Source organism: Balaenoptera musculus, chromosome 10, assembly GCF_009873245.2.
Source record: "Balaenoptera musculus isolate JJ_BM4_2016_0621 chromosome 10, mBalMus1.pri.v3, whole genome shotgun sequence".
Classification (NCBI taxonomy): Eukaryota; Metazoa; Chordata; class Mammalia; order Artiodactyla; family Balaenopteridae; genus Balaenoptera; species Balaenoptera musculus.
Window position 1 is genome coordinate 33,132,116 of NC_045794.1, and position 16,397 is coordinate 33,148,512.

General features: G+C 40.2%; 1 protein-coding gene across 5 annotated transcripts in view; it reads right to left on the minus strand.

Annotated features, from left to right (window-relative positions):
• The window catches only part of YAF2 (YY1 associated factor 2), a 65,863-nt gene extending 57,106 nt beyond the window's left edge, over positions 1-8,757 (minus strand). The window contains exons 1-3 of one of the 5 annotated variants that reach the window (XM_036867002.1): positions 8,110-8,757; positions 7,537-7,662; positions 5,575-5,950 (exon numbers count right to left, since the gene is read on the minus strand). In XM_036867002.1, coding sequence (XP_036722897.1) covers positions 5,749-5,950; positions 7,537-7,662; positions 8,110-8,135 — 354 coding nt within the window. In that variant the 5' untranslated portion in view covers positions 8,136-8,757 and the 3' untranslated portion in view covers positions 5,575-5,748. Of the gene's footprint in view, positions 1-5,574; positions 5,951-7,355; positions 7,465-7,536; positions 7,663-8,109 lie in introns of those variants that run through there. The other 4 variants (XM_036866999.1, XM_036866998.1, XM_036867000.1 and 1 more) reach the window with 4 other exon arrangements.
• Between the last annotated feature and the right edge of the window lie 7,640 nt (positions 8,758-16,397).

Consider the following 16,397-nt stretch of genomic DNA (forward strand, 5'->3'; position numbering starts at 1 on the left):
TTTGTACAATTGATTTATCTTTAAAAGTAACATGTTCATAGATAAAATAATACTGTCTCAGTCATAAGGTAAAAATTACTTCCATTTGAATTATAATTAAATTTAATTCATTCCATTAATTTTAAATTCAGTGTAGTTCAAACAAATGCAAAATCTGAATTCTAAACTATTTTTCAATTAAACAATCTCAAATACTACAAATCTATGTTTAGTATATTTTAGTTTTTGATAGGCTCTTGACATCAACTATTTTAACTTTAAATATCATTTAACGGAGAACCCACAATTTAATCGAGTAATAAAATATATTTTATAATATGCTGTACTCTTTCATGACTTCAGTAGTTTAGGAGAAATACTTCTCATTTTCAGCTATACTATGTAAATTTCAGTAATCTAAATAACAAGACCTAAAGAAAAGGTTGTGAGGTAATAAATACATAATTTTCCAAAGTTATACCTTAAAAATGCTAAGGTATTCATGTACAATGTCATCCTTGAAATAATGCTACCACATGAAACTTATATAATGGTATATGCCAATACAAAAAAATGACAAAGCTAAAAATGTTCTAAAACGGAGATAAAAGTTATATTTTCTCTTGTACACATACATGCTTTTAAGAATGTATATAAGAACAAATAAAATATGGTAAGACATGTGCTAAGTTCTTTATGTTTTTATTTAATCTTCAAAATAATCAAATACTGTGTTATAAAAATACTATTCCCATGTTTAAATAAAGACTCAGAATCACTCATCTCAGTTACTCATCTAACTGTAAAAATTGTGCTTTTAATCAAATAACACAGTATCAAAATACGAAGCAAAATTGTGAAAATAAAAATAATGCTGAATCAATAAATACCTACAAATTATGGACAAAATAATCTGGTAATATTGTTACAAATATAATCTCAAAAGTTATTGGAAAAGCAATGGCAGGTGGCAAATAGTAACAGTCAAATTTAAAAGAACATTAATTGACAAAGTTTAAATGCCTACAATGTTCCAGGTACTTTACTAGCTTCTGGGGATACCGAAGTGAGTAAGACAGTCCCTGCCTGGGAGAGCAGGCAAAAATCTAGACAGTACTGCATTCTCTAGAAATAATTATCTACACATACACATAGATACACTGAATCAACATGATAGTGGGGGTGGTGCAGGCATGATTGTAATCCCAGAGGATTTCTTTTAAGAAGTACCATCTGACAGAAATACTTGAGTACTGATGCAGCATAGGATTGGTTGGGATACACAGCAGGAACTGAAGCTAGCAAGGCAATCTAGGCATAGATTATTATGGCCTTGAACACCATGCTCAGGAGCTCAACTTTTAGTCAGTAGTCACTAGAAAGGTCTCAATTTTTTTTTTTTTAAATACAGGGAGAACAACATAATCACACAGGTTTCAAAAAAAAAAATTACTGAAAATAATGTTAGCAGCATTCTGGAGAAGAGACCCATTTGTCCAATAATTCATGAGAGAAATGATACGGGCTTCTAAATTACAGTGATATAAACTGTAAAAAGGACAGATTTGCGAGCCAAGCCAAAAGAAGACTGGACACGAGGGATGACGATGAGTTAGAATCAAAGTTGAGAAAAAGACAGTTTCTAGCTTAGGTTAAAGAAAGTTTATGCCCTATACAAAATAAGGAATAGGGAAAAGAAGTCAAGTTTGGGTAGGCAGAAATTGATTTCAGAGATGTATAAGGAAAGCTAGGAAAAAGGAGTGTAAGAGATGTCAAGGAAGGAGAATTTCAATTTTTAAAAAAGGCTGCCAACATCAAATACTACTGAGGTGACATGGAAAGAAGACTAAGATTAGGTCCCTGAGTTTAACAACTAGGTCACTAGGTTATATCAGAGCTCTCACCCAACAAAGGATAAAGGAAAGGGAAAGAATGCCTGCCGAGGTAAACCTGCTGTATACAGAAACCAAAGCTAATAAGACTCTATGCCAATAGTCAATAAACTTTTTGGTCTCAGGATCTCTTTATACTCTCAAAAGTTAAAAGAGCTTTTGTTTATCTAGGTCTTATCTAAATTAAGAAATAAATTACTATATCGAAAATAAAAACTGATAAAAAAATTTAAATATACATTACTTCATTTTTAAAAAATCATATTTTAATATAAATAATATACTTTTATGAAAAAACCCTATATTTTCCAAAACAAAGATAACCTTGTGTGAAGAGTTGTAATTGTATATTTTTAGCGGTACTCAACTACCCAGCTTAATAGAAGACATCTGGATTGTCATATCTCCTTCTGCATTCAATTTGTTGCAATGTGTTGTTTTGTTTCAAGAATATGAAGAAAATCTCGACTCCCACAGATATGTGGTTGAGAAAGGGAGGAGTATTTTAATAGGCTTTTCAGATAATTGTGGATATTCTTCTTTCATACTAAATAAAAGCACAACAAAGAGCTGTTTCGCAAACGTTAGTTGCATATGAAATCTGGAAGCACGTCAATGAAGTTTTCATAGTGTTCCCTTAAAATCCACTGGTTTATTTTATACTTTGAGTGGATTATCTATGCATGGTTTTGTAACATCATACGTTGGTTATTGGGAAATACTGGTTTACTGAGTTACGCAAATTTTCCAAATGTTGACAAACCACATGATAAAATATCAGAAATTATATTCATTGATATAACCATCTGATATCATCTTTAAACTACTAGGAAGCTCTTAAGCTCACTGTAGTGGTTACAAGTTTTCAAAAATTCTAATTTTCACTTGAAAGCTCAATTTTTATCATTGGCAACAAATATTATCAATTGTTTTCCCCGAAGTGACAAACTTACTGTGTTCATTTTTGAGAAAACTGCTAAATATCCGAGTCTGAATAACCACAGTTTGCCAGGCATTCTCTCAAATAAAAATAATGTTCTATGAAAGAAGCTAGTTCTGCTCAAAACTCAAACAACTACAAACAACTACAACTGCTCTCCCGCGACTCAACCACACTAGTTTGGGATGCAGCAGGAGTGCGTTACTTGTACTTCCCAGTTCATCAGACAGAACATTAAGAAAGACTCAAGACTTGCTAAAATTAGTCATTTTTACTGCTTCATGAACAATATTCTTAAGTGAAACTAGCATTATTTTTACTGCATGTGCATGGCGGTGAAGATTACGATGAATATAGCAATGTGGTGCCACTGCTTTGATTTATGCTAAAGAGACAGCAGTTTCACTCACCATTACCTCTGCACCACCTCCTCAAGTGTCAACAGTGAAAGAGGCAAATAACATCTTAGTATGATTATGAACTCCCTAAAAGGTCCTCAGGGACCCTCAGCGTTCATCAGATCACACTTTGAAAACCACTACTATCCAAACACTAATCACTTTCAAAATTTCTCTTAAACAATGAACCCGTGTGACTACTCTAACCCAAGATGTAGAGAGAAAAACAAACCAACCAACCTCCTAGAATAAGGAGTCTCTGAACAACACCTGTGGGGTAGCTGGAAAGGCTCCTCAGGTAAGGGAGGCTCAGAACTCTGCATTCTGAAAAACAGACTGACTGAGATGGTCCGCAATTCTTTCCTCACATTCCCACACCAAGGGTCTAGGAGAATCTGTGCCAAGCCTCAAATTAGAAGACAGAAAGCAAGTATGACAAGACAACAATGACACTGAAAAAGAGTTTTATCAGATGATAACTGGTTTAAGTTTCTTCAAAGTGTGAACTTTATATTGTTTACTTCCATTTTATAGAAGCTGAAATAACTCATTCTTTTTAACAACAGTCAGATCCTAACCATAATACTTGTTCAATTACAAACACTTTTTTTTAAACAAGAAAATTTCACCTCTTCAGCTCACACATAAAGATTTGCTAATACTACCTCATGTACAGAATTGGTTACAATTCAAAGTGCTTCTGAATTCACAGCAAATCATAAAATTTTACAGAAGAAACACACATCTATTTTGCTCAACACTGTATGTCTAGTACCTAGCTCAGCCCTCGTACAAAATAAGACATTCAATAAAAACTGCTGAATGTTGAAGTGGTTGAAATGAGATAAGAACTCACTGCCAGACTCCTAGTGTAACACCTAGTACTCTTGCTAATATGTGAAATCTTTCTCATCATTCTCTAACATAACATCTCTGAGAAACCTAAAGGGACTACTACAATTTATCCTGAGAAAATATAACATTATCTGTTACGCTTGAAATTACATTTGAAAGCCTGCTCTGGACTAGGTGTTTTATAGGTTCTCATTTAGATCACAGTTCAAAACCAAAACAAGTAGCTCTAACATTTTCATTTTTAAATATCTGCGATCTGAATTAAGCATTAATTTCTATTCCTATGTGAAGTGGCAATAAGATACGAGTCTAACTCAATACATTGATTGTACTACCCTCACACACACTATACTAAATATTTATTTTTCTCTGATGATTCAGAATGGTTCTTGATTTCTTAAAGTTTCTTAGGTTTATATTTGAGACACTTATTGCGTTAAAAGAATTTGAAATATAAAGATGAAGGAAATTGTGTAGTACCTTTGAAAATAACTGTCACCATAACTTTTTCATATTTTTCCTGTCAGTTTGACATTTATCATTGATTCTTTCACAAAAGCACAATATAGAAAACTTTCAGTTTTGAACTATCTATTTATTTAGATTCTAGATTTTTAAAAAAGATTAGTCAAATTTAAACTAATTAAGGCCAGCAAGTACAAAATTAAAATTCAATCAGAGAAATGGCATACACTTAAAGAATATAATTTATCAATTTAGGAATTGAAGCTACTTCAAATCACATTTCATTTTGAAATACTGCTATGAATATAACCTCATTTCATTCCGTACAGTTATTCTGCAGAAGAACATGACCTACCAGGGATATTGCCAAAGGAAAAGGTCATCTGTTGCAATACAAAGGATTTGAATTAGATATCCTTTAAACAAAAAAGACTGTCAGAAAGACTTTAAAGGGAGGTCATGGACTCCATCTTCTCTGGAGGTTTAAAAAGAAAAGATTTTTCAAACTTCTGGGATTGGCTTAGACTTGGCCTCGCATTTGGTGACTAAGACAAAATCAGTTCAAAGGTGAGTCTGACCCAAGGGATTCGAGTCCTGTTTGTCAGTCACAAAAACAAGTAATTAGCAAACTGCATCCCTCTGCTCTGCAGCTATCCAGTCCCTGCTTTAGTAATTGCCAACCTTATTCTTGAAATTACCCTAACTGCTAATTAACATGTCAGTCATAGAGAATTATTTCTTCCAACTACTGAAACTTTTGATTCTCCAGTGTTATATAGTCCTTTAATCCTGTTTTTCTAACATTACCAGAGGGACAAATATTTTGTGGTGCAATCAATATCTGCCCTATTAACAGTGCCCTGTTCCATTGTTCTACCCAAACATGGATTCCACTCTGAATTTCAGAAACAGAGGGAGAAAAATAACAGGTAACAGAGAAATTAGAGCTCTTAGGTTTAACTTAGGGCCAAAATCAAAAGAGAAGAGACAAATTCAGAGAGAGGAAGGAAGAAGCTGAGAGGGTCGTAGTGTAGAACACTTACTTTTAGGAACAGAGTGTCCCTTAGACTTCTGGTGAGTTGCCCAGAGCCTCTTCAGTTTCAATCCAAATGACAATGCTTCTCTGAGTCCTTCTCAAGTAATGTTTCCACCACTAAAAATTGGATCTATAAGAGCTCAGATGTACTGGTAAGAAATGTCAGGGGCCCCCATGTGGGCCTCAAGCCTCTTTTAAACTAGGCCCACTTCTCTGTCCTGGGCCGACTCCCCTGTGCACTATATTCCTTCTTCTTCCAGGTGCCAGGTATTCGGCCTGTTTCTTCTCTTCTGAGCTGCCACCACCTACTCTATTTCTCAGGGTTCCTCTAACCCCAAGACTGGCTGTGGAGTAGGACACCAGCTTCCCCCCTTCCTTGCTGTCCCTGCAAATAAACATATAGGCTCTTCTCGTTTCAGTATTTTTCTAATGGCTACAAGAAAATAGAGAGGGAACAACAAAAAGCAACAATATCGCACCAGAGATTAAGATTATAAAAACTGTCTCCACATTAAAGTTCCTGCCTTTTCTGAAAATTGCTTATTGAGCGTTTCAAAAAGTACAAAGTACTAACATAGATATACAAATATAATCTAAACCAAATCCAACCTTATATAGACTTAGAGATACAAAGATACTCTGCTTTTCAAAATACTTAAATCACGGGTCCAAAAATAGTTACCACATTCATTTTAGCAAATGGTACTTCTTTCTTTTTAGCATGTTCTGTTATATTCCCTTGAATTTAGTAGCTGTTTGAAAATTTGCTTTTTAAAGGACATCATAAAAATACTTAATATATTTTATCCAATGTAATGAGAATTAATATACGAAAAGCATATTGTGGTTTACAAAAAGACAGGTATGTCAAAAGCAGCTAGCTTCACGCAGATCTTAAAATTTCAAGTTTTTGACAACCATTTATGTGTTCACACTTAAAAATTTAATAAAATGCTATAAATGGTGTTTAAAAATCTGGATATCTCATTTTTAGGAATCTAACTCCTACTGAATATATTCCTCTAATGTTACTATTGTATAGCCCTTTTTAAAACAAGAGTATATCGCATTAGTATACTCGTGATAGTCCAGTTTCTAACAGACTTTAATCAAGAATATATGTCATCTAAATATTAGGCCATAAATCACAGTAACTAAGTGCTGGCAGATCAAGAATGCCACAGACTTTGAATTTCCTGAATGATTTTCTTTATCCACTTAATACACTCAAGTGGTTTTTTAAAAGACTCTTATCATACTGTAAGCTTACAATAAAATGCAGACCGAAAATAAGCAGAGATCATTTTATCCCATTTGTATAGTCTAACAGATTGCCATTTAATCAAACTAAAGATATTCAGATACTTTCAGGAAAAATGTGTTCCTGTGACTGGGCTCACCTCCAACTATTTATTTATACAATATTAGAGAACTTGGGATTAAAAACACTACACAAACCGCGGATCTGACCCTTCCAGACGTCTATATAAAAAAAAAAAGGAAGCTTAATCTGTTGTGGATTCTATAATCAGATACTTTTTTGAGGAACGACATTAAATGACATCTTCTGCTCCTAAAGAGGATTTCATGGTTTTTCTTTGATTCCTGCACACTAACACAACAATGCAGCCAACGTTATTACATCCGGACTGTGTGGTGGGGAAGGGGTGGGGAAGGGGGGGGCATTACACCCAGCGACACGAATTAAATCGCAGTAGCTAATGCCTCCCTTAAACAATTTATTCTCTCTTGGCAGCAAAAACGTTCCAGCCTCTTCAATTACCCCTCACCGCAAAGCATCACTTGGGTCGCGATCAATCTGACCCAGTTCCTATCGCGGCCACCACCTCAGGCTCGTCTCCGCCCGCTAGGTCTGCCAGTGTCACGGGAGGGGGGGGCGGCGGCCGCAGGGGCGTCTTCGGCGCCGCGAGCCGGTGGGCGGGCGCCGCGCGGGGCAAGACCGGGACTCACCGGGTGGAGGTGCCCTTCCGCACATCGCACATCATGCACTTGAAGGCCTCGGCGCTGTTCCGGAAGGTGCAGACGCTACAGTCCCAATAACCCTCATCCGAGGACGGCTTCGGTTGCCGCTTCGGCCTGCAGGACACAACCCGGACACGACGCGGCGCGGGGTCACCAGCGGGCCGCGCCCGGGCCCCGCGGCCGCCCCGCCTCGCCTCCCGCCCCAGTCCCGCGACCCCAGCCCTGCAGGCCCCCAGCGCGCCAGGCTCCGGCTCGAAGGGGGAGGGGAGTCAGGAAGGCGGGGGCGCGAGCGCGGCCGCCGCCGCAGCAGCAGCAGCAGCCGCCGCCGCCGTCGCCGCCACCGCCGCTCGGACACCCCGAGCTGCCGCTCCGGCCGCCGCCATCGCGACTCCATTGTGGGGCGGCCGGCGCCGGCCCCTCACGCGGCAGCGCTCGCGCAGCGGCGGCACCGCCCCCGTTTTCGCCCTGCTGCCCGGGCGGCGAGCTAGGCGGCCGCCCGAAACCCGGCGCAAGGGCCCCGCCGCCTGCACAGTCCGGGCCCGGGGGCCCGGGCGCTGTTACCTGGTGGGGCTCTTCTTGTCTCCCATGGCTTGGCTACAAACGCACGCCGAGAGTCGCCGCCGCGGCCGCTCTGTTTGTCAATAAGGAGGATAATAAGCCGGGCGGAAGCGGGCGGGGGAGGAGGGAGGGGGCGGGGTAGGCCGCACCGCCGAGCTCCGGAGCCGCCGCCGGATCCCACGCAGCCTCCAGCTGTCGGGGAAACTCCTGCCTGGGCCACGTGACCCGCGTCCGCCAACCAGCGGCCGCGCCGGAGACTTCAAACGAGGCCAGCGCGGCCCAGCACTCGCGGCGAGTTCGCGGGCGGCGGCGTGGGGGTGGCCGCCGCAGCCTCAGGCGCGGTCACCGCCTCTCCGCCCGGTGCCGCCCGCTTCCTGTCGGCATCCTGGGAGCCCCTCCAGTGAGAGATGCTCTGTCATCCTGCGCGAAGCCTGGTCCAAGGCGGGGGCCGGCGTTCAGAGGTCAGCCCGGCTCCGGAGCAGAGTGCGCGACTGCGGTCTCCAGGTAGAACCGCTTTCCGGGCCTGGGCGGTCCTTGGCGTCTCAGCCCCAGCCCGAAGGATACCCGGGGGCAGGCGGCAGCCACCAGTGAGCGCCATTGCTAGGTGCCTTAAGCCACTTGGTTTTGTGCACACGAATGCTCTACCAAGTAGGGATTGTCGCCCTTAATTTGGAGGAAACGAAACCGAGGCTCGAGAGATTAGGTGACTTCCTCTATATTACCTAATTAGAAAAGGATAAAGCCCGGAATCTAACCCTGGTTTAATTCCAAATGCGCTCTTCTCGCCTCCCAGGCCTCTACAGTAGCTGCTTTAAAAACAAACAACAACAAAAAACACTCATAAAACCTTTTTTCTTCTTTGTAAATAACGAGGCTGCATGTGCCCTGAACGTTGTTAAGAAAAGAATACTTTCCTCCCAGGTCTCATTACCTTAGCGTACTGGATGCCCTCGTGTTGTACTGGAGTCTGGCAACCCATCCAACTGGTCTCTGAAGCTCCAGCCCCACTTCCTCAATCTATTCAGTAATTCACAACCAGATTAATAAAAAATGCTGGTAACATTATGTCACCACGCTGATCAAGAACTTTGCTAAGGCTCTGAGACTCCTTAGCCTAATAACATTTTTTACCACTATGTGCTGGCACTTTGTAAATCTCTTTAGACAAATGCATGTTTTAAAGGGCTCAGAGTACTATGCAAATGTTCTCATCAACTAGCCTATCCCTACATTTGAAAGACAAGGAATTTAGGGACCAGGTTAAATGTTTTATTTAATGAACCGGCCAGGATTAGGGCTCAGATACCCTGTCAGTCTTTCACCAAGTCATGCTTGCTTGCTTTCTTTTTTTTTTTTATTGAAATATAGTTGATTTACAGTATTAGTTTCCGGTTACAGCATAGTGATTCAGTATTTTTACAGATTATACTCCATTATAAATATAACAAGATAATGGTTATAATTCCCTGTGCTGTACAATATATCTTTGTTGCTTATCTACTTTATACATAGTAGTTTGTATCTATTAATCCCATACCCCTAATTTGTCTCTCCCTGCTTCCCTCTCGCCTTTGGTAACAAGTTTGTTTTTTATATCTGTGAGTCTGTTTCTATTTTCAAGCCCTGCTTTCTGATTAACCAAATCAGGTTTGCAATCTACAGCCGTTTCTGAACTCATCGCACCATCTGTTTTTTGCAAGCATCGCTTCTTAAGACTCAGACCTCAATTCAGAAACCCAGAAACCATGAGGAATATGATTGAGAAAAGCCTACAGAGATCTAAGGCCTAGTCTTCAATCTCTCAGTAATGTAATAGTAAATTTAGGTAAGTCACTTCCTTTTTTCCATCTGTAAAATAAAGGAGTTAAAATTATTATCTCGAGGCTTCCCTGGTGGCGCAGTGGTTGAGAATCTGCCTGCCAATGCAGGGGACACGGGTTCGAGCCCTGATCTGGGAAGATCCCACATGCCACGGAGCAACTGGGCCCGTGAGCCACAGCTACTGAGCCTGTGCGTCTGGAGCCTGTGCTCCACAACAAAAGAGGCCGCGACAGTGAGGGGCCCGCGCACTGCGATGAAGAGTGGCCCCCGCTTGCCACAACTAGAGAAAGCCCACGCACAGAAACGAAGACCCAACACAGCCAAAAATAAATAAATAAAATTTTTAAAAGGCTTCCCCCCTCCGCCCCCCCCCCGCCTTTTAAAAAAACAAAAACAAAAAACTATTATCTCAGTTCATGTCCCTTCCAAGTCTAAGGTATTGTGATGTTTTTAAATTCCTCAACTGGATGGATTATCAAGGAGATTAACAAAAATTGGCCTACTTGCAAAAGTGATGGCAACAAAGTTTTTTTTTTTTAATTATGAGTGGGTGTCTTATTTTTAAAATTTTTTTTGTTTATTTATTTATTTTTTATTTATGGCTGTGTTGGGTCTTCGTTTCTGTGCGAGGGCTTTTCTCTAGTTGTGGCAAGCAGGGGCCACTCTTCATCGCTGTGCGCGGGCCTCTCACTATCGCGGCCTCTCCTGCCGCGGAGCCCAGGTTCCAGACGCGCAGGCTCAGCGATTGTGGCTCACGGGCCCAGCCGCCTCGTGGCATGTGGGATCTTCCCAGACCAGGGCTCGAACCCGTGTCCCCTGCATTGGCAGGCAGACTCTCAACCGCTGCGCCACCAGGGAAGCCCAACAAAGTATTTTTAAATCAAAAGAACAGCAAATGGAGCACTCTAAAAATCCCCAACGTGCAAATCACCATTTCGCTAGAATATAACATCCACCATTATAAAGTAAGCTCCACCTCTGAATCATAACTTCAAGAAGGGCAGGAACTTTTATTCATTGTCTTCATCACTGCGTCTCCAGCCCCTAGAATAGTCTGACACATAGTAGGCAGTCAGTAAATATTCTCAGAATGAATACATTTACCTGTGTCACAATTCTACAGTGAGGTATTTTTTTCATACCAGGATTTACAGCCTGTTAAGCACATTCCGGGCAGTGGATCATCAATCAATCACTGCTGAAATTTACAACTCTCCAAACTGTACTTTACAACTCTGCAACGTAGTCCCTGTAGAAGAACCAGAAACCCATTTTCTGCGAAGTACCAAGGCATATGCCCTTGCACTGTACCCACTGCCTCTCATTTATTGGTGCTTATCTTAGAAAAACCCCTTCCTGTACTAGGCTTCCATGGAGACAGAGATACAGGAGCTACTTCTCCTACTTCACCACAAAAATCACACCTTTTTCCTAAAGTGTTTCTTACCTGTCTGGAAGAGTGGCTGGCGGAGAAGAGAAAGATCCTTGTCACTAGATGGTGCAGGTTCTTACCCATTCATGTATCCTTTTAGTACATCACCAGAGTTCAATACTTTAGACATGCAATTCACTAGGGTAACTTGTAAAATGGTACAGTTTAACAATAGTTTTTAACCATTTAACAATAAATTCTTGAAGTTTTCTAATGCTATACCTTTTAAAAATTAAAATAATCCCTGGATTCCTTAGTGGTCCAGTGGTTAGGACTCCACACTTCCACTGCAGGGTGCCGGGGTTCGATCCCTTGTCGGGGAACTAAGATTCCGCAAGCCACATGGCACAGCCAAAAAAAAAAAAAAATCCATGGGCCATCAATATAATAATACTCATTTCCATTCTGTTATGCTTCCAAGAATGGTAGAGACTGGAGAAGTTACTGAAACAGTGCATGGGCTCCTGCACACAGGATTCTGTTCTCTGTGGAGGTGATAAAAAAGATTGAGTGCACCTGTCTTATATCAAGAAACTGACCTTGGATCCCAGAGATCCCAGGCTGTTCTGATTAGTCCTGAGTTTATATCAACAAGGCAAGCATAACAACAGCAATAAAAACTATGTATTAAAGTTTTGTATGTAGTTATTAGGCAACAGGAGCTATTACCTGAAATGAGAAGTGCCATCTTGTTTATCAACTGGAATTTGAGGGAAAAAATGGTATAAATGAGGCAGAAATAAGCTACAAACCTTCCCTGAAAGAACTCAAAATAAAGTATAACAATAGCAAATTACAATTGTAAAACCAATCACATTTTAAAAGGTTGATTGGTTTTTGTTTAGTCGGTTGGTGTTTTGCTTTGTTTTTACAAAATTGAGATACCTTTATTGATTTTTGTTGGTCATAAAAATTATATGTTACCAGTTGTATTAGCTTCTGGGGTGCCAAAACAGAATACCACAGACTGGGTGGCTTAAGCAACAGCAATTTATTTTCTCACAATTCTGGAGGCTGGAAGTCCAAGATCAAGGTGTCAGCAGGGTTGGTTTCTTCTGAGGGCTCTCTCCTTGGCTTACAGATGGCCGCCTTCTGTCTGTTTCTTCATCTGGTCTTTCCTCTGTATGTGTGTCCTAACCTCATTTTCTTATAAGGACACCAGTCATATTGGAGTAGGGCCTAACCTAAGGACCTCATTTTATCTTAATTACCTCTTTGAAGACCCTGTCTCCAAATACAGTCACATTCTGGGGTACTAGGGGTTAGTGCTTCAACATGAATTGGGTTGGGGGACAGAATTCACCCCATTACACCAGTGAAAAAGTTCAGCAAAGATTTTTTTAAATTAACTTATCCAGCACATTCTTTTAACACTACTGATACAGATTCACAGTCCTCATCTGAAACCCTTAAAGGCTGGATATGTTTCATAAGTAACACATTTGGGATTTTTCAAAAGGCAGTATGGTCCAAAACTGTGTAATTACCTAACACTCCACATGGGTTCTGAAACAGTGACCTATAATCAAATGCATTAATGTTTCTGCAAAACATATAAATATTCACACTAAGTGGAAAAATAAAGTCTATAAGTTACTTCACATCAGTTCTACTCAGGTTTTACTGCTAAATTATTACAGATCAGGCAAAATGTGAAAATGCTTTCAATTTTCAGTGCTTTTAGATTACAGAATTGTGGATCTGTAAGAATTTGAGGATGAATTCAGATTGAAAAGGTGACCCAAAATTTCATTCCTAAATGCTCAGTGGTCCTGCCTTGATTTGGTTGCTGAAATTTGCATTAACTTTTACTTTTGGACATTGAACTACTAAGAGGTGCTCTCAAGAATATTCTGGGTTGAAGACATGTCCTTCCTACCCTCACAGTGTACCAGACACCCAATTTTCCCCTTTGTAATCAGGATCAATCTCTCCATCCAAAAGAAGCTGGTCTGCTGGCTCAGTAGCATGAGGAGCACTAAATGCCCAACTGGCAGTTTCATCTTCCAATCCAGTAGAAGAACCACGTTGTGGCCCCTTTTGGAAGCATTCTTAACCCAGGAATCAAGATCTCCAGATCAGTAGTTTGATGTTAGGAGGATGGAAAGCAAAAGTTTTGCAATCAGGTTTTTACGTATAATAGTGAGAAGAGCCACTCCCACTTTCATCTTTTTATTCCCGTGTTTAGTCTGGCTATGGGAGAGACAGCACCACACACTGGGCTCTGATTCAAAGCATATATTGCATTTTAAGATGTAAGATGTGGATGATGTAAGATGTGAAACCACATTCTTTCTGGATGTTGTCTTTAAACTGACTGAATCTTGAGTAATCCACTCCACTGTTCTATCCGGCCAGGCCCTTAATCAGAAGCAGTGTTGTACAGAATAGAATGAAAATGAATAAGGCATTTTGTGAGTCCATGGATGGTGGTGCCCGCAGAAGCATTATAGGCAGGGAGGGCAAATCTATATCATATATATATATATATATATATATTCCAGTGAAAAGATCTCTGTCCTCTTGCATGAGGGAAGTAGTCCAATATAATTAACCAATCAGCAGGTAGCTGGTTTGTCCTTCCAATGAAGGGTGTCAAATAGAAGACCCAGTGTTGGTCTGTGCTGTTGATTAGTTAGGCACTCAGCAGTGACAATGTAACAAGACTACGAGGTCAGCCTTGGTGAGCAGATAATATTGCTGAGCCCATGCAGAGCCTCAATTTCAGCCACATGGCCACTTTGCACCTGGGTCCATTGAGAAAGCGCTAGGGTGGCTGGGGACAGTGGCTTACAGACATCACGAGAGCATCATTTTGTCCACCTGATTATTGAAAGCCTCCTCTTCAAGTGATGCCCTGTGGTAAGTATTTGCATGGAACATAAATATCTTCATATACCCTGTGCCTGTTCTGAGAGGTCTATCCATATACCTCTTCCCCAGACCTTCTTGTATCAATTTTCCAACCTTGTCCTCTCCAAGTCCCTGACAGTCCAATCCAAATGTTAGCAAGTGCTCACGAATCACTGAAGATCCATACTTCTGATCATGTTTCAGTCCAGACAAGGTGGACAGTCCAATGTGTTGCTCTCGATTATGCTCGTTAAGAGAATTTCCCTCCACTACTGCCCTCCAGGGCCACCTCTTCCTTGGAACTGTAATGATACAACCATCCAGCTTGATGCCAGTATATCATGAAGAACCATTTGTAAACCAGTCCTGGGTTTTTCACCTTCCTCCTCAATAAACCAGTTATAAGAAACTCCCATAAGGCTGTAAATATAGATTGAAGGAGAAGAAGAGTCACTGTTGAAGGACTCTTCATGCAATTACTTGTGTCTTCCATCTTTGCTCAAATCCAATATCTTATATACAATTTCCACTTGATGATAGACTGCTGCCAAGCACACTCAGCCTTATCATTTGGTGATCCAAATAGCACTCATTTCATAAAAGGAAGCTCAGTTATTATGGTCACTTGATGTCCCATGGTTAGGCATTCAGTCTCTACCCAGGGCTAAATAGCAAGACTGGAGCTCTTCCTAAAAAGGAGAATAATTATCTAAAAAGGGAACATGGATTTTCTCCAAAGCCCTAGTGGTCTGCACTGTGATTTCCCTTTGGTGCAAAGGATATCTGCTTACTACATAAGAGTGAATATTTTGTATGCACAGCTATTTGAGTATTAAATATCACCATTCTTATAGATATTTTTTCTTGTTAAAATTTTTTCTTGGGGACTTCTCTGGCAGTCCAGTGGTTAGGACTCCGCGCTTCCTTTGCAGGGGGCATGGGTTAGATCCCTGGCCAGGGAACCAAGATCCTGCAAGCTGCACAGCGCAGCCAAAAAAAAAAAAAAAAAAAAAATCTTTTTGTTAAAATGTTTTCTTTGAACTTACGGTTACCGAGGGGAAGGATGGGGGGAAGGGATAGTTAGGGAGTCTAGAATCGACATGTACAGATTGCTATATTTAAAATGGATAACCAACAAGAACCTACTGTATAGCACAGGGAACTCTGCTCAATGTTATGCGGCAGCCTGGATGGGAAAGGGAGTTCGGGGGAGAATTGGATACATGTGTATGTATGGCTGAGTCACTTTGCTGTGCACCTGAAACTATCACAACATTGTTAATCGGCTATGCTCCAATATAAAATAAAAAGTTTTTAAAAATGTGTTCTTTAATCTGCTGATCTTCAGTATTTTGTTTTGGTTTCTATTCTCATTATTTTATGTTCATTTTTCTGTATGTTTTCCTTCTTTTGTTTTCTACAGATACTGCCTTTTCAATTGCTCTTTTCCAAGTTTTTCTCTTTTATTTTAGTTTTCTATTTGACACACTTTCTTCTCCTTAGGTTTCCTATTCTTTCCCAACTCCACTTTTATCTCTGTATTTTCTTATTAATTCTGTTTCATTTCTACTAGTTCTTATTAGCTCCGTTTTACGTTTTTAACACATGCCCCTGGGATAAGTTTTTTATATTTATCCTTATAGATCTTACAGAAATTCAATGGCAAAATTTACAGTCTATGAGAATATTTAATGTAGTATGGTGGGATTAGCTGTTGAGAAGGTCATAAGTTTGATATTCCTAGCAATCAGAGGGTTCAAAACTGAAATAGTCTTTGTTAACTGCAGTCATACTGCATCACTAACTCTGTTGGGTGCCCTCACACATCTGCATCTTTAATATGAGAGGAGTGCAAGGAAAGCAACTCCATGTGCATATCCTATAACCAAGTAAGTTAATGGTGTTGTATTTATTATTAAAAGGAGCATGTTAATAGACTCCACAGTTGTAAAGATTTCATCCTCAATCATATATTAAGTAATTTGATAGACTTCCAATACAAAATATAAATACTATAGCTACACTTAGAACCCCTAGTAAAGTCAAATATATTTTAAACATTTTTATATTAACATGTTTGGCCCAGAAAAGTCTACTGTAACATCTGAAAATTTTATTAAGCGCCCCAAATCTTTCTGCCAATAGCACAAACACAACTGCAATGTCAAATTTCTCACTAGTGAAA